General features: G+C 44.6%; 1 protein-coding gene across 2 annotated transcripts in view; it reads left to right on the forward strand.

Moving 5' to 3' along the window:
* The window catches only part of RUFY4 (RUN and FYVE domain containing 4), a 111,229-nt gene that overhangs the window by 43,030 nt on the left and 42,727 nt on the right, over positions 1 to 25,472 (forward strand). For both annotated transcript variants that reach the window (XM_033946799.1, XM_033946800.1), the window contains exons 2-4: positions 7,158 to 7,242; positions 8,638 to 8,705; positions 23,749 to 23,855. In XM_033946799.1, the coding sequence (XP_033802690.1) occupies positions 8,660 to 8,705; positions 23,749 to 23,855 (153 nt within the window). In that variant the 5' untranslated portion in view covers positions 7,158 to 7,242; positions 8,638 to 8,659. The remainder of the gene's footprint in view (positions 1 to 7,157; positions 7,243 to 8,637; positions 8,706 to 23,748; positions 23,856 to 25,472) is intronic.

Below are 25,472 nucleotides of genomic sequence, written 5' to 3' on the forward strand. Positions count from 1 at the left end.
TCTCAAAAATTAAAACTTACATTTCCCTCTCTCAGTGGTAAAAACAGACCCTTTAAGAAATTTACTTATTCTTTTGTTTTTAAATTAACCGAATTCTGGAATGCTTTACCGCTTACATGAAGAAGTTTAGGTTCTTTTGCTTTATTCCGGAAAGTTCTGGAAACTTTTTTGTTTCCTAAACATTTTGGAAATTAACTATTTCAGTCTACTTTTTCTTGTCAAACTTATGTATTATGTTATACATTATTGTAAACCGAGTCGAGCTCCTCTTGGTTGATGACTCGGTCTATAAAACTAAGGTTGTTTACTTTAGTTTAGATAGACAAAGCTCCTCATGAGGATCCCCAGAAAACTCAGAGTCATGGAATAGGAGGCAAAGTTCAATTGTGGATTAGAAATTGGTTATTGGACAGAAAACAGAGGTTAGGGTTAAATGGCCATTTTTCTCAGTGGAGGAGAGTAAACAGTGGAGTGCCACAGGGGTCTGTACTGGGACCGGTGCTATTTAACTTATTTATAAATGATCTGGAAATTGGAACGACGAGTGAGGTGATTAAATGTGCAGATGACACTAAACTGTTCAAAGTTGTTAAAACGCAGGCGAATTGTGAAAAATTGCAGGCGGGCCTTAGGAAATTGGAAGACTGGGCGTCCAAGTGGCAGATGAAATTTAGGGCTCCTTTTATGAAGGCGTGTTAGGGCCTTCAGGCGCAGAATAGCATGCGCTAAAATGCTGCACTCGCTAGCCACTACCGCCTCCTCTTGAGCAGGCGATATTTTTTCAGCTAGCGCACACTATAGCATGCGCTAATCCGGGGCGTGCGCTAAAAATGCTGGCGCACCTTCGTAGAAGGAGCCCTTAATGTGGACAAATGCAAAGTGATACACATTGGAAAGAATAACTCGAATCAGTTACTGGATGCTAGGGTCAACCTTGGGGCCCTAGAAAAGGATCTGGGTGTCATTGTAGACAATACGATGAAACCTTCCACCCAATGTGTGGCTGCGGCCAAAAAAGCAAACAGGATGCTGGGAATTATTAAAAGAGAGATGGTTAACAAGACTAAGAATGTCATAATGCCCCTGTATCGCTCCATGGTGTGACCTCATTTGGAGTATTGCGTTCAATTCTGGTCTCCCTATCGCAAGAAAGATATAGTGGCGCTAGAAAAGGTTCAAAGAAGAGCAACCAAGATGGTAAAGGGGATGGAACTCCTCTCATATGAGGAAAGACTAAAACAGATAGGGCTCTTCAGCTTGGAAAAGAGACGGCTGAGGGGAGATAGGATTGAAGTCTACAAAATCCTAAGGGGAGTAGAACAGGTACAACTGGATCAATTTTTCGCTCCGTCAAAAATTACAAAGACTAGGGGACACTCAATGAAGTTACAGGGAAATACTTTTAAAACTAAGAGGGGGGAAATATTTTTTCACTCAGAGAATAGTTAAGCATTGCTAGAGGTTGTGGAAAGAGAGGTTAGCATAGCTGGTTTAAAAAAAAGGTTTGGACAAGTTCCTGGAGGATATTTCTCCTCTCTCCCTATACTCCGCTCTGGGAACTCCATTCGTCGAGTAAGTCTATCTTTGTACCCTTCTCCTCATGTCATAAGCTGTTAGCACCATCTTGTGGCAAAATGTCCACATGAAACCAGGGTGATCACGGTGTTCAAATGTTACTATTATTTTCAAGGTTAAGATATCTGAAAGGTTAATAAACCTGATTTATTTTTTATTTAGCATTTAGATTTAACTTACAGCTTTTTTTTTTTGTCTGTTTATTTATAGAATTTTTTATACAATCTCTCCTGCCGGGGAGGGGGTGTCAGGGATTTTTGGGGGATGTCAGGGTTGGGAATCACCGGTGGCAGGAGGGAGTGGACATTCCACCTGCCAGGGGTGTCGGGGGTTGTCAGGGGGATGGGGCAAAATTTTCTGGCAGGTCTGAGCTGTAAAAATCCTTACTTTCCTGACAATGCCTGAGCCAATCAGTGACCAGAAAGTAAGGCTACGGCAGTTCAGACCTGCTGTAAAATCTTGCCAGCAAATGTAGGACAGCGAGGTTAAGGAATCACCCAGCGACTGGAGTTTACATGGCAGAGTCGGAGTCTGCCACGAAGAATGGAAAAGACCACAGCGAGCCCTTTGCAGAACTGGCCAGTTGAATACTTCCACGCTAAACCGGATGCAACTGGTTTAGTGACTATTGTTAAAGGCACAGTTTTGAGAATCTTCCTCTTAATGGGGCAGAAATGCTACCGTGTTTCCCCGATGGTAAGACACTGTCTTATTTTTTTTGGAAGGCCAAAATATGCTCTAGGGCTTATTTTCGGGGAGATGCCTTATTTACCCTTTCAATGTCTTTCCACCCTCCCTCCACTCCGGCCCAGCCCAGTATGAAATATTTCCTTTTGTTTCCCTCCCCTCTCTCTTCTCCTCCCTCACCCACGAGTCCTGCATCTGGCCCTCTCCCTTCTACCTGCACCTGGCAACACCCCCCTGCTCCGCGGCTCTCTTCAGCAACTTGTCAGCAGCGGTGATCAAGACAAGCTGCCAACATCGAGGCCTTCCCTCTACGAGTCCCGCCTTTGTGGAAAAAGGAAGTTGAAACAAGCGGGACTCGCAGAGGGTAGGCCCCGACGTCAGAAGCTTGTGTCGATCGCTGCTGCTGAGTTGCCGAAGAGAGCCGCGGAGCAGGGGATGTGGCCGGAAGCAGGTAGAAGGGAGAGGGAGATAGGAAGGCTGTAGATCTCCGGAGCATGACACCGACCCCGGCCAGGATGATTTCTTTTTCAGGCATGCAACTTACAAGTCCAGCGTCGCGGCGGGAAATAGCCATGCTGAGAAGTGAGCTCAGCACTACACAGATGAAAGCCTTGCTTGCTGATTGGTCCAGACCAATCAGCAAGCAAGGCTTTCATCTGTGTACGTGCTGAGCTCACTGCTCAGCATGGCTATTTCCCGCCGCGACGCCGGACTTGTAAGTTGCATTCCTGCGTGACAAGGTGGAAAAGAGCCACATGCGGCTCTGGAGCCGCGGGTTGCCGACCCCCGCGGTAGACGGAGGGACCACACGGAGTCACCCACCGTACCACCCGATTCGGGTAAGCGCAGGTATCGGTGGGTGGCTTATTTGCGGGGGGGGGGGGGTGGCTTATTTGCGGGGGTGGTGGCTTATTTGCGGGGGGGTGCCTTATTTTACAACTTTTTCTAAAAAGGGGGGGCTGTCTTATTTGATGGCCCTGCCTTATCATCGGGGAAACACGGTAGTGCAACTGGGCAATGACAAAAACGCAGCAGCTGGAGAAGGATGAAACAGATCCACCAGAAATACATGAGGGTACTAGAGATTGTTAAATGTAGGGTTACCAGATTTTACTTCTGTAAAATCCAGTTTATTTATGAAGGATGTTCTTTGGAGCAGCAATTTAAGCCCAGCTGCGGCTTGTGGTTTTTTTGGGATTGGTTGTAAATTGTTTTTGCTGTAATCTGGGCTGCATCATGGGCACAGTATTCTCAAGTCGGCTCACCATTCAGCAAATCAGCACTTTAGTGCTGACCATGTGTTCAGTATTCTACCAATGACGGCCCTTGCCCGCCCTCTCCCCACAGCCAATCATAATCAGAGCCTAGCCTTGTGTGTATCTCAATTTTCTCTTTGTCACTTCTCTCTCTGTCTCTCGTTCTCCTCTACCTGAAGCTTGTTGTCCAGTAGTTCTTTTCCAACTAAACCCTAAGAGGTAAAATTGCTTCCCACTCCCACCACCATCACCATCACAAGATGACTAGATTTAAGAATGGAGGGAAAAGAGACATTCCAGGGCTCAGGAAGAGAAGAGGGATCTAGTTTGATTTGCAAATAAATACCGATCCATGGTGAGACCTCACCTGGAGTACTGTGTCCAGTTTTGGAGGCCACACTATCAAAAGGATATGAGGAGAATGGAGTCGATCCAGAGAATGGCCACTAGGATGGTCTCGGAACTTAAAGATCTCCCATATGAAGAACGTCTGAGCAGACTGCGTTTGTACTCTCTTGAAGAGCGCAGAGAAAGGGGGGACATGATAGAGATATTCAAATATATCACGGGCCGCATTGAGGTGGAGGAAGAAATCTTTTTTGTTATGGGTCCCACGGCGACAAGAGGGCATCCGCTAAAACTTAAGGGGAGGAAGATTTCCTGGTGACACCAGGAAATACTTCTTCACCGAAAGGGTGATGGATGGATGGAATGGTCTTCCACGCCAGGTAGTCGAGGCCAGTCACCTGCTCGACTTCAAGAGACGATGGGACAAACAGGTGGGGTTGCTGCAGAGTTATACTTAAAAGATGGATTCTCAAAGGAGGGAGGGTTCTTGAGTGGGCAGATTTGTTGGGCCGCCGGCCCTTTTCTGCCGTCATATTCTATGTTTCTATGTTTAGTTAAGGCATGGACAAAGTGTTTTGAGAGTTTTTTGTTCTACTTGTGCAGTTTCTGTTTAAAAACAAGCTTGTAAGTCCACAAGTGCAAAAGTGCCCATGCTGTTTCTCCCGGTTCACCAGAATTGTTTCTCTCCATTGGGGGGGGGAGTCTTGGATTTGTTCTGGGAAATATACAGTCCATCTCTGAAAATATTTGGGGTGTGCTGTACCGTGTGCCGTGATGCTGCTCTTTTCTGGTTATCCGGGGTTTCTTCTGGTTTTGTTCTTGAAAAGAGGTCATGTCTGGGTTTGAATGGTTAACTGTCGTTTAAAATATTGCTCTGGTCTACATAGCTGAAAACAGTGTACAATCTATTGACTTCATCTGCTTAAAATGTATGTCCCTACCTTACCACATTGTAAGCTGAATAGATAAGAGTTTGAGCCATGATGTACCCTGCCCTTCTGTACATTTAACATTTAGACCTGTAAGAGTTAGATAAGTGACCTGCTAGTGTGAGCTTAGGACCAATAATAATTGTAGAAAAGTTATAGAAGTAACAAATGAAAATTGTAGTTTTTGCATATATTAGTTTGCGAAAAGGGCATAAAAGTCCGTGTATTTCCTGTTTCTGACACTCTAGTAGGCAGGCTATTAACTGCACTAGAGTCCAGTATACCATAATAAATTTCTTGTACTTTCTTCACGCCGACGTCTGGTAACCCTAACCTGACCTCTCCCTCCAAAACTCACATCCAGGGTGCAGTTGCTTGCTATGGATATTTTGGGCATTTAAACATAGTGCTAATTAACCACAATTATAGCCAGTTCTTGATCGTCAATGTCAATTAGCAGCTAATCAGAAAATAAGATTAAATATTGAACTAAGGCCAGTACTGGGCAGACTTGCACAGTCTGTGTCTGTACATGGCCGTTTGGTGGGGGATGGGCTGGGGAGGGCTTCAATGGCTGGGAGGGTGTAGATGGGCTGGAGTAGGTTTTAACGGAGATTTCGGCAGTTGAAACCCAAGCACCGTACCGGGTAGAGCTTTGAATTCTTGCCCAGAAATAGCTAAGAAGAAAAAATTTAAAAATTTAAATTGAATCAGGTTGGGCAGACTGGATGGACCATTCGGGTCTTTATCTGCCGTCATCTACTATGTTACTATTCTTTAACTCCACGCACAATGTTGCACGATACATGCAAAAATGAGCATGCGAGATTCTAGAATTAGGGAAAGCGAGCGCAGATTCTAAAAGAGCATTCACCGCAGAGACTTTTTTCCCGATAGTTCACGCTGTTTATGGTGAACAATATTTATTTCAAATGACAGGCCATCCTAGGCTTTTCTTTCCTAAAAAGGCTTCTGTCTTTACAGGCCTACCGAGTCTCCAGAAAGCGGGAGACTCCCACTTTTGCAGGTTTCCTCCCGCCAATGGGCCAGGATCTCCCACTAATTTGTGTCCCTGTGGCACGAAAGCAGGAAATGACCTTTTATGAAGTCCTTTCCTGCTTCCGTGACATGGGGAGGCAACTTCTTTTGCCTCTGGCCACCAATCAGCTTTGCTGGGGCAGAGCGAAAAGTGGGACAGGATGGGGGCCAACCCTGAATCTTCCATTGTGGGAGGGCTACTATGCCAGCTCTGGTTTTACATGTCCTTCTTACATCAAAAACAGATCCAATGAATGAGGTAACAGATAGCTTGATAGTACCTATAGTAAAAGCAGATAGCGTAGCTGGTTTTAAGAAAGGTTCGGACAAGTTCCTGGAGGAAAAGTCCATAGTCTGTTATTGAGAAAGACATGGGGGAAGCCACTGCTTGCCCTGGTTCGGTAGCATGGAATGTTGCTACTCTTTGGGATTCTAGAATCTTGTTACTCTCTGGGATTCCGGAATCTTGCTATTCCTTGAGATTCTGTATGGAATGTTGCTACTCTTTGGGATTCTAGAATCTTGTTACTCTCTGGGATTCCGGAATCTTGCTATTCTTTGAGATTATGTATGGAATGTTGTTACTCTTTGGGATTCTAGAATCTTGTTACTCTCTGGGATTCCGGAATCTTGCTATTCTTTGAGATTCTGTATGGAATGTTGCTACTCTTTGGGATTCTAGAATCGTGTTACTCTCTGGGATTCCGGAATCTTGCTATTCTTTGAGATTCTGTATGGAATGTTGCTACTCTTTGGGATTCTAGAATCGTGTTACTCTCTGAGATTCCGGAATCTTGCTATTCTTTGAGATAAGAATACAATGTTGCTACTCCTTGGGTTTTGGCCAGGTACTAGAGAGCTGGATTGGCCACCGTGAGAACAGGCTACTGGGCTTGATGGACCATTGGTCTGACCCAGTAAGGCCATTCTTGTGTTCTTATGGTCATAAGAAGGTGTGTGGGGAAAAGCTGGGTGTCTCTTGCTGTGGACGTTTTTGCCGGGAGAAAGTGGGAACTACTTTCAAAGGTCGTTCTTTTGGCCAAGCCGTAATGATGTATTTTAATGCTTCTTACCTCTCCCCCCTCTCCTCCACCCTCTTCCCTTCCCCAGTCAGGATGGTAAGAGGAGCCTTGTTCTCTTTGGCTTTTCTGGCCATACTTATATTTAGTGAATTTTCTATCCCAAAGGGCTTTGCACCCTGGCTGACCCTGATTTCTGGCTAATGTCCAACGTTTCTTTGCCAAAAAAGACTGATAGGGTACCTGTAAACAGATCAGGACAGGACCGGTTTCTCTGAGCATCCTGTACTACTTTCTCTTTGCAGGTCTTGAAAACGCCAGAGGAGCCAAGCTGCCACCTGCAACGAGAGAGACCCTGAGGGCAGCACCCAGGCCTTCCAGATATCAAAGGTAGGTGCTTCTGAGCCCACTCAGTTCATAGGGCAGCTGACAGGCAAGTGGAGATGGAACGTTTGATATTTCCCTGTGTACGCACAGGTTGCTTTTCCTCTTCCATTGACTTCTTTTGCTTTCTGGGATCACAGTAGCTTTCTAACAGCGTAAGGGGAGAGGGTGAAGGCCTGCAGGTCTGTTTCCTGCCTGGTTTTGAAACAGGGCATCCTTGCTTCAGGACCTGGAAGGAAAAAAGATTCCCAAGAAAACCTTAAGTAAAAGAACAGGGAGCCATAGTTTGTTGTGTGACTTTATGCTTAGAGGGATTCCTTTTGGGTAGGAAAAATCCAACGGTGACTTTACACTTCCAAGTTCCATTTGTAGACATCACGATTACTACTCAACCTTCTTCTAATCATTTCTACACAAACACCTAAGATTCAGCTGGTAGATGTTCAACAGAGTTTACAATCTATTCAAGAGACAAACAGGACAAATGAGGGATTTGGAACTATCATCTATTATGGGAATGATTGAAACAACATGAATATTGGAGAGGTGAATAATAATAATAATAACAGTTTATAAAGGGCTAAGTGTTAAATGCAGCCTCAGAAAGGTGAGCTTTTAGCCTGGATTTGAATACGACCAGGGCATTGAATTAGGATAGAGTTATCACACGTCCGGGAAAAAACCAGACATGTCCTCTTTTCAGAGGACTGTCTGGGCTCCCGGACGGACTTTCCAAAACTCGGCATTTTTCCTGGTTTTGGAAGGCCCCCGTCGAGATCCGGCCGCTTCTGGAGGGCCTCCGAGCATGTGCGGATGTCATCCAGGCCCTCCACACGCAACTGGAGCTCGTCCCGAAGGAGAGAGCAGGCTTTGTGTGGGTAGGGCTGGAGCGGAACAGGGCGGGGTCATGTCCCTAGAGAAAAATATGGTAACCCTAATTAAAGAGGCATAGCTTCCAGGAACTGGTCTGCTGGCATAATTAAGGCTACCAGATTTCTGGCTTTACCTGGACATATCCTCTCTTTAGAGGAATGTCCAGGTGTTCAAACAGATTTAAAAAACCCGGCAGGTCTGAGCCAATGCATGCGGGTAATGTTCTAGGAGCAGCTTAAGTCCACAGGGGAGGTGGAGTGCATGTGGCGGGAGGGGAGGCATGGAAGTGCGCCTCTGCCCTACCCTTGGATTAATCTTGAACTCATCTCTCCTTCACTTCACATATCCAACAGACTGCCAAAACCTGGATGGATTGTCTCCCCCTCCCCCCCCCTTGCAGCATTGGGTAATGACTAGCACATAAAGGTATCCTGTGCAGTTGGATTGGTTATCAAAAGGCTGCAACTTTATTAACACACTTCGCTAATGACAACAACGATTTCCCTGTGTGTGTGTGTCTCATTTCAGAGTGGAGTGAGTTGATCACAGTATGGCAGACAATGGAGAACTCTCTTCAGTTATCAAGGACCTAAAAAGTAAGTTCCTTCACATCCATCGAGCGATTAAAGACCCCGTATGTCCATAGATAACTCCTGAAAAATAAACAGAAGATGTGAGTATTGAAACAGAGACAAAGTTAAATTTGGGCACACTTAGAGACAAATATTTGGGAAATGGGGAGGAGCAAAGCTAGGTACCTGCCAGCTGTTCCCCCTTCCCAAGTATTGTGACTGGAATTCTTCACTTGGAGCCTGAAATTCAACCAGCAATGATTAGTATTTTGTTGACCATCCCTGGCATGAAACCCAAAAATTCAAATCTGGGCCATATCCGGGCATTGAATGTCTAGGTTTGCAGAGCTGGCTAATGCAATATGTAGCATTTAACCGGCTATTGTGTTACTAGGGTTACGATATTTTGAAAAAGAAACCCCCAGACACAAAGATCCGACCGCATCTGGAGGGCCTGGAGCATGCGTGTATATGTCTGACATCCTCTGCGCATGCTCAGAGGTCCTCTAGACGTGGTCGGAACTGGTTGGGGCTTTCCAAAACCCGGACAAATGCCGGGTTTTGGAAAGTCCGTCCATGAGCCTGGGCAGTCCTCTAAAAAGAGGACGTGTCCGGGTTTTCTCAGTCCCTATGTGTTACCTCAAAGATAGGCCGCACTTTTATGCAGTCCTTCTTACCCACTTATTCTGGCCAATTAGGTGCCGAATAGCAGCACTTCACCAGCTAGGGGCCAACTCTGTCCCCTCAAACTCCCCTGAAATAGCCGGTTTTTAGTTCGGCTAACCAGTTATTTTCAGTTGCACTAACCGGTTAAATGTTAGCCAAGAACCATTTCTGGCCAGTTAAATTGCTTTGAATATTGACCCCTATGTATATAGATTCTGAACTTCCAACCACAAGGGGGAGCTGTTCTATAACAGAAGCCTCCATTTCGGAGTCCCACTGAGGGCATTCATTCCACAAGAGACATCTGAGCACCAGCAGGTGTAAGTCACATCGGTTCACCTAAATTTACTTACCATCGTTTACACCAGGCCAATGGCAGGCAGGAATGGGCGTGGTTAAGTGTACCGCGCAATGTCGAAGTGATGGTGAAATACTGGACCATGGAGGGGTGATTTCAGCACATTTATGGAGCTCCACTTTGGGGGGGAATTATAGGGGCGGTTTGACCTTTCAAGTGGGTCTTCGGGAGAGAGAATAGGATAAACATGAGTGAGATACATTTTTAGTTTATAGAAATATGTTAGTCTTTGTTGTAAGTCCTTTGGATATTTAGGGCTCCTTTTACGAAGCCACAATAGTGGCTTCAGTGACATTTCATCACGCGCTAACCCCATCACACGCTAACGCCTGCTCAAGAGGAGGTGGTAGCGGCTAGCGCAGCCGGCTAACGCGGCTTCGTAAAAGGAGCCCTTAGAGATTCTTTTCTGCCTGACTGATTTCAAAGTGCTTTTTCTGGGTGCTGTGATGGTGATCTGTTGGTGACATATATTAGATTATTATGTGTTTGATAAAATCATATTACCTTTGTGCCCTAGTCTTGCTGATATATTATGCTTCTGTATTTTCAGCTAGGGTTTGTTTTTTGTTTTTCATTTGAATTTGGTCACGTAGCTATTTTTTGGTCTTGAAAGCTCAGGAAGAAGTAGCTGCCTCAAAGACTGACAGGCAGGAGTGACCTTGTGGCCAGAGTAATGGAAACTCTGGAGGAAGAAGGGACATGTGAGTGCGGGCCATGGGCTTACACACTGACTCACTCATATTCAGGTGCGGCAAGAATCTCCCTATCCCAAAGAGCTTACAATCTAAAGCAGTGTTCTTCAACCACCGGTCCATGAACCAGTGCCAGTCCACAGAAATTTCCTGCCGGACCACAGGGCCAGCACGTGCATCAGGCCCAAAACGGTGTTCTTCAACCGCCGGTCCACGGTGCGATCGATGCAGCGTTATCTTTGAGCCAGCTCCCTCTTCCTAACTGATTCAGTGCACAAAGCTACGGGCAGTGGCTCCTACGGGCATCCTGTGCCTGAACCAGAAGCCTTCTCTCTGACGTTGCAACGTCAGAGGGAAGGCTTCCAGATGAGGTACGGGTCGTGCAAGGTGCAATTAGTACTATTATGGGGGCGGGGTCTGGGGTGGAGATTGGGTAGAGATGGGCGGGGTCAGGCCCACGACTTAGACCAGTGTTCTTCAAATGCCGGTCCACGGTGCGATCGATGCAGCGTTATCTTTGAGCCAGCTCCCTCTTCCTAACTGATTCAGTGCACAAAGCTACGGGCAGTGGCTCCTACGGGCATCCTGCGCCTGAACCGGAAGCCTTCTCTCTGACATTGCAACGTCAGAGGCAAGGCTTCCAGATGAGGCACGGGACGTGCAAGGTGCAATTAGTACTATTATGGGGGTGGGGTCTGGGGTGGAGATTGGGTAGAGATGGGCGGGGTCTGGCCCACGACTTAACCCAGTGTTCTTCAACCACCGGTCCATGGTGCGATCGATGCAGTGTTATCTTTGAGCCAGCTCCCTCTTCCTAACTGATTCAGTGCACAAAGCTACGGGCAGTGGCTCCTACGGGCATCCTGCGCCTGAACCGGAAGCCTTCTCTCTGACGTTGCAACGTCAAAGGGAAGGCTTCCAGATGAGGCACGGGTCGTGCAAGGTGCAATTAGTACTATTATGGGGGCGGGGTCTGGGGTGGAGATTGGGTAGAGATGGGCGGGGTCTGGCCCACGACTTAGCCCAATGTTCTTCAACCGCCGGTCCCCGGACCGATGCCGGTCCACAGAATAATTCTTTTATTTCTGCGGGTTCATAGGTGTAAAAAGGTTGAAAAACACTGATCTAAAGGCTTGATAATTCAGTGATATACAACCAGGCAGGAGACGCTTCTACCTGGTTAAATAGTCTTGTGTAGGTCCAGAGCAAATATTCCAGTGGAATTTAACTGGATCGTGCAGCTAAATACCTGCTCTGAAAGTTGTGGCACGCTCCGGCTAGGGCCAGGGCTGGAATTGAGGTGAACCCTGAAGTTATCTGCATACTGCTGGTATTCCGTATCAGAGGTCAAATAACTGTCCAGACCAGTGCTGAGGTAAAATATTGTTAATTTGTGTCTTAATAGTAGTAGGAGGGGGGGTTATATGTCTCCTTCCCCCAGAAATTACTTGTAAATATTTCTTGAAACTGAAGTGCTTTCTCTCAATATGGTGGGCTAGATGGATTGACCTGAGATATAATGTAAGCATATTATTGTATTACATCAGTGGTAGCCAGACCTGTCCGGGGGGACCCCCAGCCAGTCAGGTTTTCAAGATATCCCTAATGAATATGCATGAGAGAGATTTGCATATAATGGAAGTGACAGGTATGCAAATCTCTCTCATGCATATTCATTAGGGATATCTTGAAAACCTGACTAGCTGGGGGTCCCCCAGGACAGGTTTGGGAACCACTGGATTAGACTATTGGTATCAATGCATGAATACTGTATGAGCTACATACAGATATGGTAGATACAGTAGCTTTTGATTAAAGTCACAGAAGAGGAGATTATCTACTTACCCTGGTAAGCTCTTTTCCAGTAGATAGGTGAGACATTCTAGACCAGTGGTTCCCAAACCTGTCCTGGGGGACCCCCAGCCAGTCAGGTTTTCAAGATATCCCTAATGAATATGCATGAGAGAGATTTGCATATAATGGAAGTGACAGGTGTGCAAATCTCTCTCATGCATATTCATTAGGGATATCTTGAAAACCTGACTGGCTGGGGGTCCCCCAGGACAGGTTTGGGAACCACTGGTCTAGAATGTCTCACCTATCTACTGGAAAAGAGCTTACCAGGGTAAGTAGATAATCTCCTCTTACTTTAATCAAAAGCTACTGTATCTACCATATCTGTATGTAGCTCATACAGTATTCATGCATTGATACCAATAGTCTAATCCAGTGGTTCCCAAACCTGTCCTGGGGGACCCCCAGCCAGTCAGGTTTTCAAGATATCCCTAATGAATATGCATGAGAGAGATTTGCACACCTGTCACTTCCATTATATGCAAATCTCTCTCATGCATATTCATTAGGGATATCTTGAAAACCTGACTGGCTGGGGGTCCCCCAGGACAGGTTTGGGAACCACTGATCTAGAATGTCTCACCTATCTACTGGAAAAGAGCTTACCAGGGTAAGTAGATAATCTCCTCTTCTGTGACTTTAATCAAAAGCTACTGTATCTACCATATCTGTATGTAGCTCATACAGTATTCATGCATTGATACCAATAGTCTAATCCAGTGGTTCCCAAACCTGTCCTGGGGGACCCCCAGCCAGTCAGGTTTTCAAGATATCCCTAATGAATATGCATGAGAGAGATTTGCATATAATGGAAGTGACAGGTATGCAAATCTCTCTCATGCATATTCATTAGGGATATCTTGAAAACCTGACTGGCTGGGTGTCCCCCAGGACAGGTTTGGGAACCACTGATCTAGAATGTCTCACTTATCTACTGGAAAAGAGTTACCAGGGTAAGTAGATAATCTCCTCTTCTGTGACTTTAATCAAAAGCTACTGTATCTACCATATCTGTATGTAGCTCATACAGTATTCATGCATTGATACCAATAGTCTAATCCAGTGGTTCCCAAACCTGTCCTGGGGGACCCCCAGCCAGTCAGGTTTTCAATTTATCCCTAATGAATATGCATGAGAGAGATTTGCATACCTGTCACTTCCATTATATGCAAATCTCTCTCATGCATATTCATTAGGGATATCTTGAAAACCTGACTGGCTGGGGGTCCCCCAGGACAGGTTTGGGAACCACTGGTCTAGAATGTCTCACCTATCTACTGGAAAAGAGCTTACCAGGGTAAGTAGATAATCTCCTCTTCTGTGACTTTAATCAAAAGCTACTGTATCTACCATATCTGTATGTAGCTCATACAGTATTCATGCATTGATACCAATAGTCTAATCCAGTGGTTCCCAAACCTGTCCTGGGGGACCCCCAGCCAGTCAGGTTTTCAAGATATCCCTAATGAATATGCATGAGAGAGATTTGCATACCTGTCACTTCCATTATATGCAAATCTCTCTCATGCATATTCATTAGGGATATCTTGAAAACCTGACTGGCTGGGGGTCCCCCAGGACAGGTTTGGGAACCACTGGTCTAGAATGTCTCACCTATCTACTGGAAAAGAGCTTACCAGGGTAAGTAGATAATCTCCTCTTCTGTGACTTTAATCAGAAGCTACTGTATCTACCATATCTGTATGTAGCTCATACAGTATTCATGCATTGATACCAATAGTCTAATCCAGTGGTTCCCAAACCTGTCCTGGAGGACCCCCAGCAAGTCAGGTTTTCAAGATATCCCTAACGAATATGCATGAGAGAGATTTGCATATAATGGAAGTGACAGATATGCAAATCTCTCTCATGCATATTCATTAGGGATATCTTGAAAACCTGACTGGCTGGGGGTCCCCCAGGACAGGTTTGGGAACCACTGGATTAGACTATTGGTATCAATGCATGAATACTGTATGAGCTACATACAGATATGGTAGATACAGTAGCTTTTGATTAAAGTCACAGAAGAGGAGATTATCTACTTACCCTGGTAACTCTTTTCCAGTAGATAGGTGAGACATTCTAGACCAGTGGTTCCCAAACCTGTCCTGGGGGACCCCCAGCCAGTCAGGTTTTCAAGATATCCCTAATGAATATGCATGAGAGAGATTTGCATATAATGGAAGTGACAGGTGTGCAAATCTCTCTCATGCATATTCATTAGGGATATCTTGAAAACCTGACTGGCTGGGGGTCCCCCAGGACAGGTTTGGGAACCACTGGTCTAGAATGTCTCACCTATCTACTGGAAAAGAGCTTACCAGGGTAAGTAGATAATCTCCTCTTACTTTAATCAAAAGCTACTGTATCTACCATATCTGTATGTAGCTCATACAGTATTCATGCATTGATACCAATAGTCTAATCCAGTGGTTCCCAAACCTGTCCTGGGGGACCCCCAGCCAATCAGGTTTTCAAGATATCCCTAATGAATATGCATGAGAGAGATTTGCACACCTGTCACTTCCATTATATGCAAATCTCTCTCATGCATATTCATTAGGGATATCTTGAAAACCTGACTGGCTGGGGGTCCCCCAGGACAGGTTTGGGAACCACTGATCTAGAATGTCTCACTTATCTACTGGAAAAGAGTTACCAGGGTAAGTAGATAATCTCCTCTTCTGTGACTTTAATCAAAAGCTACTGTATCTACCATATCTGTATGTAGCTCATACAGTATTCATGCATTGATACCAATAGTCTAATCCAGTGGTTCCCAAACCTGTCCTGGGGGACCCCCAGCCAGTCAGGTTTTCAATTTATCCCTAATGAATATGCATGAGAGAGATTTGCATACCTGTCACTTCCATTATATGCAAATCTCTCTCATGCATATTCATTAGGGATATCTTGAAAACCTGACTGGCTGGGGGTCCCCCAGGACAGGTTTGGGAACCACTGGTCTAGAATGTCTCACCTATCTACTGGAAAAGAGCTTACCAGGGTAAGTAGATAATCTCCTCTTCTGTGACTTTAATCAAAAGCTACTGTATCTACCATATCTGTATGTAGCTCATACAGTATTCATGCATTGATACCAATAGTCTAATCCAGTGGTTCCCAAACCTGTCCTGGGGGACCCCCAGCCAGTCAGGTTTTCAAGATATCCCTAATGAATATGCATGAGAGAGATTTGCACACCTGTCACTTCCATTATATGCAAATCTCTCTCATGCATATTCATTAGGGATATCTTGAAAACCTGACTGGCTGGGGGTCCCCCAGGACAGGTTTGGGAACCACTGGTCTAGAATGTCTCACCTATCTACTGGAAAAGAGCTTACCAGGGTAAGTAGATAATCTCCTCTTCTGTGACTTTAATCAGAAGCTACTGTATCTACCATATCTGTATGTAGCTCATACAGTATTCATGCATTGATACCAATAGTCTAATCCAGTGGTTCCCAAACCTGTCCTGGAGGACCCCCAGCAAGTCAGGTTTTCAAGATATCCCTAACGAATATGCATGAGAGAGATTTGCATATAATGGAAGTGACAGATATGCAAATCTCTCTCATGCATATTCGTTAGGGATATCTTGAAAACCTGACTGGCTGGGGGTCCCCAAGGACAGGTTTGGGAACCACTGGATTAGACTATTGGTATCAATGCATGAATACTGTATGAGCTACATACAGATATGGTAGATACAGTAGCTTTTGATTAAAGTCACAGAAGAGGAGATTATCTACTTACCCTGGTAACTCTTTTCCAGTAGATAGGTGAGACATTCTAGACCAGTGGTTCCCAAACCTGTCCTGGGGGACCCCCAGCCAGTCAGGTTTTCAAGATATCCCTAATGAATATGCATGAGAGAGATTTGCATATAATGGAAGTGACAGGTATGCAAATCTCTCTCATGCATATTCATTAGGGATATCTTGAAAACCTGACTGGCTGGGTGTCCCCCAGGACAGGTTTGGGAACCACTGATCTAGAATGTCTCACCTATCTACTGGAAAAGAGTTACCAGGGTAAGTAGATAATCTCCTCTTCTGTGACTTTAATCAAAAGCTACTGTATCTACCATATCTGTATGTAGCTCATACAGTATTCATGCATTGATACCAATAGTCTAATCCAGTGGTTCCCAAACCTGTCCTGGGGGACCCCCAGCCAGTCAGGTTTTCAATTTATCCGTAATGAATATGCATGAGAGAGATTTGCATACCTGTCACTTCCATTATATGCAAATCTCTCTCATGCATATTCATTAGGGATATCTTGAAAACCTGACTGGCTGGGGGTCCCCCAGGACAGGTTTGGGAACCACTGGTCTAGAATGTCTCACCTATCTACTGGAAAAGAGCTTACCAGGGTAAGTAGATAATCTCCTCTTCTGTGACTTTAATCAAAAGCTACTGTATCTACCATATCTGTATGTAGCTCATACAGTATTCATGCATTGATACCAATAGTCTAATCCAGTGGTTCCCAAACCTGTCCTGGGGGACCCCCAGCAAGTCAGGTTTTCAAGATATCCCTAATGAATATGCATGAGAGCGATTTGCATACCTGTCACTTCCATTATATGCAAATCTCTCTCATGCATATTCATTAGGGATATCTTGAAAACCTGACTGGCTGGGGGTCCCCCAGGACAGGTTTGGGAACCACTGGTCTAGAATGTCTCACCTATCTACTGGAAAAGAGCTTACCAGGGTAAGTAGATAATCTCCTCTTCTGTGACTTTAATCAGAAGCTACTGTATCTACCATATCTGTATGTAGCTCATACAGTATTCATGCATTGATACCAATAGTCTAATCCAGTGGTTCCCAAACCTGTCCTGGAGGACCCCCAGCAAGTCAGGTTTTCAAGATATCCCTAACGAATATGCATGAGAGAGATTTGTATATAATGGAAGTGACAGGTGTGCAAATCTCTCTCATGCATATTCATTAGGGATATCTTGAAAACCTGACTGGCTGGGGGTCCCCCAGGACAGGTTTGGGAACCACTGGTCTAGAATGTCTCACCTATCTACTGGAAAAGAGCTTACCAGGGTAAGTAGATAATCTCCTCTTACTTTAATCAAAAGCTACTGTATCTACCATATCTGTATGTAGCTCATACAGTATTCATGCATTGATACCAATAGTCTAATCCAGTGGTTCCCAAACCTGTCCTGGGGGACCCCCAGCCAGTCAGGTTTTCAAGATATCCCTAATGAATATGCATGAGAGAGATTTGCACACCTGTCACTTCCATTATATGCAAATCTCTCTCATGCATATTCATTAGGGATATCTTGAAAACCCGACTGGCTGGGGGTCCCCCAGGACAGGTTTGGGAACCACTGATCTAGAATGTCTCACCTATCTACTGGAAAAGAGCTTACCAGGGTAAGTAGATAATCTCCTCTTCTGTGACTTTAATCAAAAGCTACTGTATCTACCATATCTGTATGTAGCTCATACAGTATTCATGCATTGATACCAATAGTCTAATCCAGTGGTTCCCAAACCTGTCCTGGGGGACCCCCAGCTAGTCAGGTTTTCAAGATATCCCTAACGAATATGCATGAGAGAGATTTGCATATAATGGAAGTGACAGATATGCAAATCTCTCTCATGCATATTCATTAGGGATATCTTGAAAACCTGACTGGCTGGGTGTCCCCCAGGACAGGTTTGGGAACCACTGATCTAGAATGTCTCACTTATCTACTGGAAAAGAGTTACCAGGGTAAGTAGATAATCTCCTCTTCTGTGACTTTAATCAAAAGCTACTGTATCTACCATATCTGTATGTAGCTCATACAGTATTCATGCATTGATACCAATAGTCTAATCCAGTGGTTCCCAAACCTGTCCTGGGGGACCCCCAGCCAGTCAGGTTTTCAATTTATCCCTAATGAATATGCATGAGAGAGATTTGCATACCTGTCACTTCCATTATATGCAAATCTCTCTCATGCATATTCATTAGGGATATCTTGAAAACCTGACTGGCTGGGGGTCCCCCAGGACAGGTTTGGGAACCACTGGTCTAGAATGTCTCACCTATCTACTGGAAAAGAGCTTACCAGGGTAAGTAGATAATCTCCTCTTCTGTGACTTTAATCAAAAGCTACTGTATCTACCATATCTGTATGTAGCTCATACAGTATTCATGCATTGATACCAATAGTCTAATCCAGTGGTTCCCAAACCTGTCCTGGGGGACCCCCAGCCAGTCAGGTTTTCAAGATATCCCTAATGAATATGCATGAGAGAGATTTGCATACCTGTCACTTCCATTATATGCAAATCTCTCTCATGCATATTCATTAGGGATATCTTGAAAACCTGACTGGCTGGGGGTCCCCCAGGACAGGTTTGGGAACCACTGGTCTAGAATGTCTCACCTATCTACTGGAAAAGAGCTTACCAGGGTAAGTAGATAATCTCCTCTTCTGTGACTTTAATCAGAAGCTACTGTATCTACCATATCTGTATGTAGCTCATACAGTATTCATGCATTGATACCAATAGTCTAAACCAGTGGTTCCCAAACCTGTCCTGGAGGACCCCCAGCAAGTCAGGTTTTCAAGATATCCCTAACGAATATGCATGAGAGAGATTTGCATATAATGGAAGTGACAGATATGCAAATCTCTCTCATGCATATTCGTTAGGGATATCTTGAAAACCTGACTGGCTGGGGGTCCCCCAGGACAGGTTTGGGAACCACTGGATTAGACTATTGGTATCAATGCATGAATACTGTATGAGCTACATACAGATATGGTAGATACAGTAGCTTTTGATTAAAGTCACAGAAGAGGAGATTATCTACTTACCCTGGTAACTCTTTTCCAGTAGATAGGTGAGACATTCTAGACCAGTGGTTCCCAAACCTGTCCTGGGGGACCCCCAGCCAGTCAGGTTTTCAAGATATCCCTAATGAATATGCATGAGAGAGATTTGCATATAATGGAAGTGACAGGTGTGCAAATCTCTCTCATGCATATTCATTAGGGATATCTTGAAAACCTGACTGGCTGGGGGTCCCCCAGGACAGGTTTGGGAACAACTGGTCTAGAATGTCTCACCTATCTACTGGAAAAGAGCTTACCAGGGTAAGTAGATAATCTCCTCTTACTTTAATCAAAAGCTACTGTATCTACCATATCTGTATGTAGCTCATACAGTATTCATGCATTGATACCAATAGTCTAATCCAGTGGTTCCCAAACCTGTCCTGGGGGACCCCCAGCCAGTCAGGTTTTCAAGATATCCCTAATGAATATGCATGAGAGAGATTTGCACACCTGTCACTTCCATTATATGCAAATCTCTCTCATGCATATTCATTAGGGATATCTTGAAAACCTGACTGGCTGGGGGTCCCCCAGGACAGGTTTGGGAACCACTGATCTAGAATGTCTCACCTATCTACTGGAAAAGAGCTTACCAGGGTAAGTAGATAATCTCCTCTTCTGTGACTTTAATCAAAAGCTACTGTATCTACCATATCTGTATGTAGCTCATACAGTATTCATGCATTGATACCAATAGTCTAATCCAGTGGTTCCCAAACCTGTCCTGGGGGACCCCCAGCTAGTCAGGTTTTCAAGATATCCCTAACGAATATGCATGAGAGAGATTTGCATATAATGGAAGTGACAGATATGCAAATCTCTCTCATGCATATTCATTAGGGATATCTTGAAAACCTGACTGGCTGGGTGTCCCCCAGGACAGGTTTGGGAACCACTGATCTAGAATGTCTCACTTATCTACTGGAAAAGAGTTACCAGGGTAAGTAGATAATCTCCTCTTCTGTGACTTTAATCAAAAGCTACTGTATCTACCATATCTGTATGTAGCTCATACAGTATTCATGCATTGATACCAATAGTCTAATTCAGTGGTTCCCAAACCTGTCCTGGGGGACCCCCAGCCAGTCAGGTTTTCAATTTATCCCTAATGAATATGCATGAGAGAGATTTGCATACCTGTCACTTCCATTATATGCAAATCTCTCTCATGCATATTCATTAGGGATATCTTGAAAACCTGACTGGCTGGGGGTCCCCCAGGACAGGTTTGGGAACCACTGGTCTAGAATGTCTCACCTATCTACTGGAAAAGAGCTTACCAGGGTAAGTAGATAATCTCCTCTTCTGTGACTTTAATCAAAAGCTACTGTATCTACCATATCTGTATGTAGCTCATACAGTATTCATGCATTGATACCAATAGTCTAATCCAGTGGTTCCCAAACCTGTCCTGGGGGACCCCCAGCCAGTCAGGTTTTCAAGATATCCCTAATGAATATGCATGAGAGAGATTTGCATACCTGTCACTTCCATTATATGCAAATCTCTCTCATGCATATTCATTAGGGATATCTTGAAAACCTGACTGGCTGGGGGTCCCCCAGGACAGGTTTGGGAACCACTGGTCTAGAATGTCTCACCTATCTACTGGAAAAGAGCTTACCAGGGTAAGTAGATAATCTCCTCTTCTGTGACTTTAATCAGAAGCTACTGTATCTACCATATCTGTATGTAGCTCATACAGTATTCATGCATTGATACCAATAGTCTAATCCAGTGGTTCCCAAACCTGTCCTGGGGGACCCCCAGCCAGTCAGGTTTTCAAGATATCCCTAATGAATATGCATGAGAGAGATTTGCATATAATGGAAGTGACAGGTATGCAAATCTCTCTCATGCATATTCGTTAGGGATATCTTGAAAACCTGACTGGCTGGGGGTCCCCCAGGACAGGTTTGGGAACCACTGGATTAGACTATTGGTATCAATGCATGAATACTGTATGAGCTACATACAGATATGGTAGATACAGTAGCTTTTGATTAAAGTCACAGAAGAGGAGATTATCTACTTACCCTGGTAACTCTTTTCCAGTAGATAGGTGAGACATTCTAGACCAGTGGTTCCCAAACCTGTCCTGGGGGACCCCCAGCCAGTCAGGTTTTCAAGATATCCCTAATGAATATGCATGAGAGAGATTTGCATATAATGGAAGTGACAGGTATGCAAATCTCTCTCATGCATATTCATTAGGGATATCTTGAAAACCTGACTGGCTGGGTGTCCCCCAGGACAGGTTTGGGAACCACTGATCTAGAATGTCTCACCTATCTACTGGAAAAGAGTTACCAGGGTAAGTAGATAATCTCCTCTTCTGTGACTTTAATCAAAAGCTACTGTATCTACCATATCTGTATGTAGCTCATACAGTATTCATGCATTGATACCAATAGTCTAATCCAGTGGTTCCCAAACCTGTCCTGGGGGACCCCCAGCCAGTCAGGTTTTCAATTTATCCCTAATGAATATGCATGAGAGAGATTTGCATACCTGTCACTTCCATTATATGCAAATCTCTCTCATGCATATTCATTAGGGATATCTTGAAAACCTGACTGGCTGGGGGTCCCCCAGGACAGGTTTGGGAACCACTGGTCTAGAATGTCTCACCTATCTACTGGAAAAGAGCTTACCAGGGTAAGTAGATAATCTCCTCTTCTGTGACTTTAATCAAAAGCTACTGTATCTACCATATCTGTATGTAGCTCATACAGTATTCATGCATTGATACCAATAGTCTAATCCAGTGGTTCCCAAACCTGTCCTGGGGGACCCCCAGCAAGTCAGGTTTTCAAGATATCCCTAATGAATATGCATGAGAGAGATTTGCATACCTGTCACTTCCATTATATGCAAATCTCTCTCATGCATATTCATTAGGGATATCTTGAAAACCTGACTGGCTGGGGGTCCCCCAGGACAGGTTTGGGAACCACTGGTCTAGAATGTCTCACCTATCTACTGGAAAAGAGCTTACCAGGGTAAGTAGATAATCTCCTCTTCTGTGACTTTAAACAGAAGCTACTGTATCTACCATATCTGTATGTAGCTCATACAGTATTCATGCATTGATACCAATAGTCTAATCCAGTGGTTCCCAAACCTGTCCTGGAGGACCCCCAGCAAGTCAGGTTTTCAAGATATCCCTAATGAATATGCATGAGAGAGATTTGCATACCTGTCACTTCCATTATATGCAAATCTCTCTCATGCATATTCATTAGGGATATCTTGAAAACCTGACTGGCTGGGGGTCCCCCAGGACAGGTTTGGGAACCACTGGTCTAGAATGTCTCACCTATCTACTGGAAAAGAGCTTACCAGGGTAAGTAGATAATCTCCTCTTCTGTGACTTTAATCAAAAGCTACTGTATCTACCATATCTGTATGTAGCTCATACAGTATTCATGCATTGATACCAATAGTCTAATCCAGTGGTTCCCAAACCTGTCCTGGGGGACCCCCAGCAAGTCAGGTTTTCAAGATATCCCTAATGAATATGCATGAGAGAGATTTGCATACCTGTCACTTCCATTATATGCAAATCTCTCTCATGCATATTCATTAGGGATATCTTGAAAACCTGACTGGCTGGGGGTCCCCCAGGACAGGTTTGGGAACCACTGGTCTAGAATGTCTCACCTATCTACTGGAAAAGAGCTTACCAGGGTAAGTAGATAATCTCCTCTTCTGTGACTTTAATCAGAAGCTACTGTATCTACCATATCTGTATGTAGCTCATACAGTATTCATGCATTGATACCAATAGTCTAATCCAGTGGTTCCCAAACCTGTCCTGGAGGACCCCCAGCAAGTCAGGTTTTCAAGATATCCCTAACGAATATGCATGAGAGAGATTTGCATATAATGGAAGTGACAGATATGCAAATCTCTCTCATGCATATTCGTTAGGGATATCTTGAAAACCTGACTGGCTGGGGGTCCCCCAGGACAGGTTTGGGAACCACTGTATTACCTGAATAATTTTTTTTTATTGTATCCAAATCCTGACTTTGTGTTATTGGCATTGTTAAAAAATTTTCAATTAAAAAAAAAAGAATATTCAGTGCCAATACCTGGATAGGCCTAGCACTGACTATAAGGGACCATTTCAGCCCGTGATGGTTCGACCTCTAGAAACACTGACTACTAAAGACTGAATATTGACCAATAAGTTTGAACCTGAGGCAGCGAAGAGTTAAATAATTGTTTTCCCGAGTTCACAACGAGTATCAGTGGGATTTGAACCCTGGCTTCTCTGGTTCTCAGTCTACCATATGGCTCCAGAAAAAGGAGGACAGATAGAGACATCTGGGTTTTATTTCCACTGAAAGCAACGGAAGTAAAACCCGGATATCTCAATTTGTCCTCTTTTTTTCTGGAACCATATGGGCACCATTGGGTTACTTCTCCAATCCAATACTGGGAGCCGCTAGGAGAGGCAGGAAGCAAACTCTAGGACTGGTTTACGGTTGGATGTAATTTGTTGCACTGTATCCAGGCTTAGGAGCAGTTTATCAATTCTAAAGAAATGATACAAAATTATCCAGCATGTGCTTGTCCGAAGCCCTGTTAGGATCATGTGTTCTCTTCTGTGCTGTCTAGATACCATTGCTGAGCTTCACCGTGAGTACAAAGACAAGAACCTTCCAGTTACAGACGGAAGCCTGCAACTGCACAGACTCTGCGCCAGGCTGGAGCAGCTGCTGCAAGTAAAACAGCGCCCCCTGTAGTCTCTACTACAAAGAAATGTGTTTGTCTGTCACTAGCTGAGAGACCATGGTTAAGAAAGTCCCTCCTCCATTCCTCCACTGGGCTTTAGAAAAACAGGGAAAGCAGTACGTCAGTCAGACTTGGACCCTGTTTTATGGACACCTAGGGCTACTTGCACTACGCACGGTCACTAAGACCGTGCGAGTCGCAGTTGGCTGTTTTTTTCCTCTAGGAACTTGTCCAAACCTTTCTTAAAACCAGCTATGCAATGCGTTTCAGAGCTATTCTCTGAGTGAAAAAATATTTCCGCCTATTGGTTTTAAAAGTGTTTCCCTGTAACTTCATCGAGTGTCCCCTAGTCTTTGCAATTTTTGACATAGTGAAAAATCGATCCACTTGCACCCATTCTCCTCCACTCAGCATTTTGTAGACTTCAATCCCATCTCCCCTCAGCCGTTTCTTTTCCAAGCTGAAGAGCCCTAACCTTTTTAGTCTTTCCTAACACGAGAGAAGTTCCTGCCCCTTTATCATCTCGGTTGCTCTTCTTTGAACCTTTTCCCGTTCTCCTGAAATGTGTCATTTAGAAATCCATATTGCATGGACATCCGAATTCTGATTTTATAAAGCTAGAATATGGACATCTGAAACCACTAAAATCCACCCCCCACCCCCCATTCCCAATCCTCTCCACCCATCTACCCCATGCCGGCTGGCATGCTGAATGCTCTGTACTGCTCCAACGGTCTAAAACCCTCTTGCGTGATTTTGGAAAAGGGGGAGGGGGTTAATATATTAAGTATCAAGCTCCTAGTCCTTGGTAACAAAAGTTGCCCCCCTCCCCTTTATGAAGCCATGTTAGAGGGTTTTTTTATCGCTGCCGCGGGGGTATTAGCTGTAAAACCCACAGAATTCCTATGAGCGTCGGAGCTAATGCCTCCATGGCCGGCGATAAAAAAAAAAGCCTAACGTGGCTTCAGAAAATGGGGATGGGTGCGGGGTGTTCTCAAATAAGTAAAAATGGCTTTTTCTGTTGAGGAGTATAGAAAGCCCTTCTCAATTGCCAAATCATTCAGTGGTGTAAATGTGCCGTATGATGGGAGGAGGGTTTGATGATGTCCGTCTCTTTCCCATGAAATATGCCTTCCAGATAAATAGTTTAACCCTCTAACCCAGGGGTCTCAAAGTCCCTCCTCGAGGGCCGCAATCCAGTCGGGTTTTCAGGATTTCCCCAATGAATATGCATGAGATCTATTTGCATGCAATGCTTTCAATGCATACTCATTGGGGAAATCCTGAAAACCCGACTGGATTGCGGCCCTCAAGGAGGGACTTTGAGATCCCTGGTCTAGCACAAGGATAGGCAACTCCGGTCCTCAAGAGCCGGAATCCAGTCGGGTTTTCAGGATTTCCCCAATGAATATGCATGAGATCTATTTGCTTGCAATGCTTTCAATGCATACTCATTGGGGAAATCCTGAAAACCCGACTGGATTGTGGCCCTCAAGGAGGGACTTTGAGATCCCTGCAAGTCTAACCCTAAGGTTTCTAGTGCCCAAATTACCAGTAAACCTACTGCAGGTGATAAGAGGATTCTCTTCTGTATAACTCTTTCTAAG

The sequence above is a fragment of the Geotrypetes seraphini genome, chromosome 5 (genome assembly GCF_902459505.1).
Source record: "Geotrypetes seraphini chromosome 5, aGeoSer1.1, whole genome shotgun sequence".
Classification (NCBI taxonomy): domain Eukaryota; kingdom Metazoa; phylum Chordata; class Amphibia; order Gymnophiona; family Dermophiidae; genus Geotrypetes; species Geotrypetes seraphini.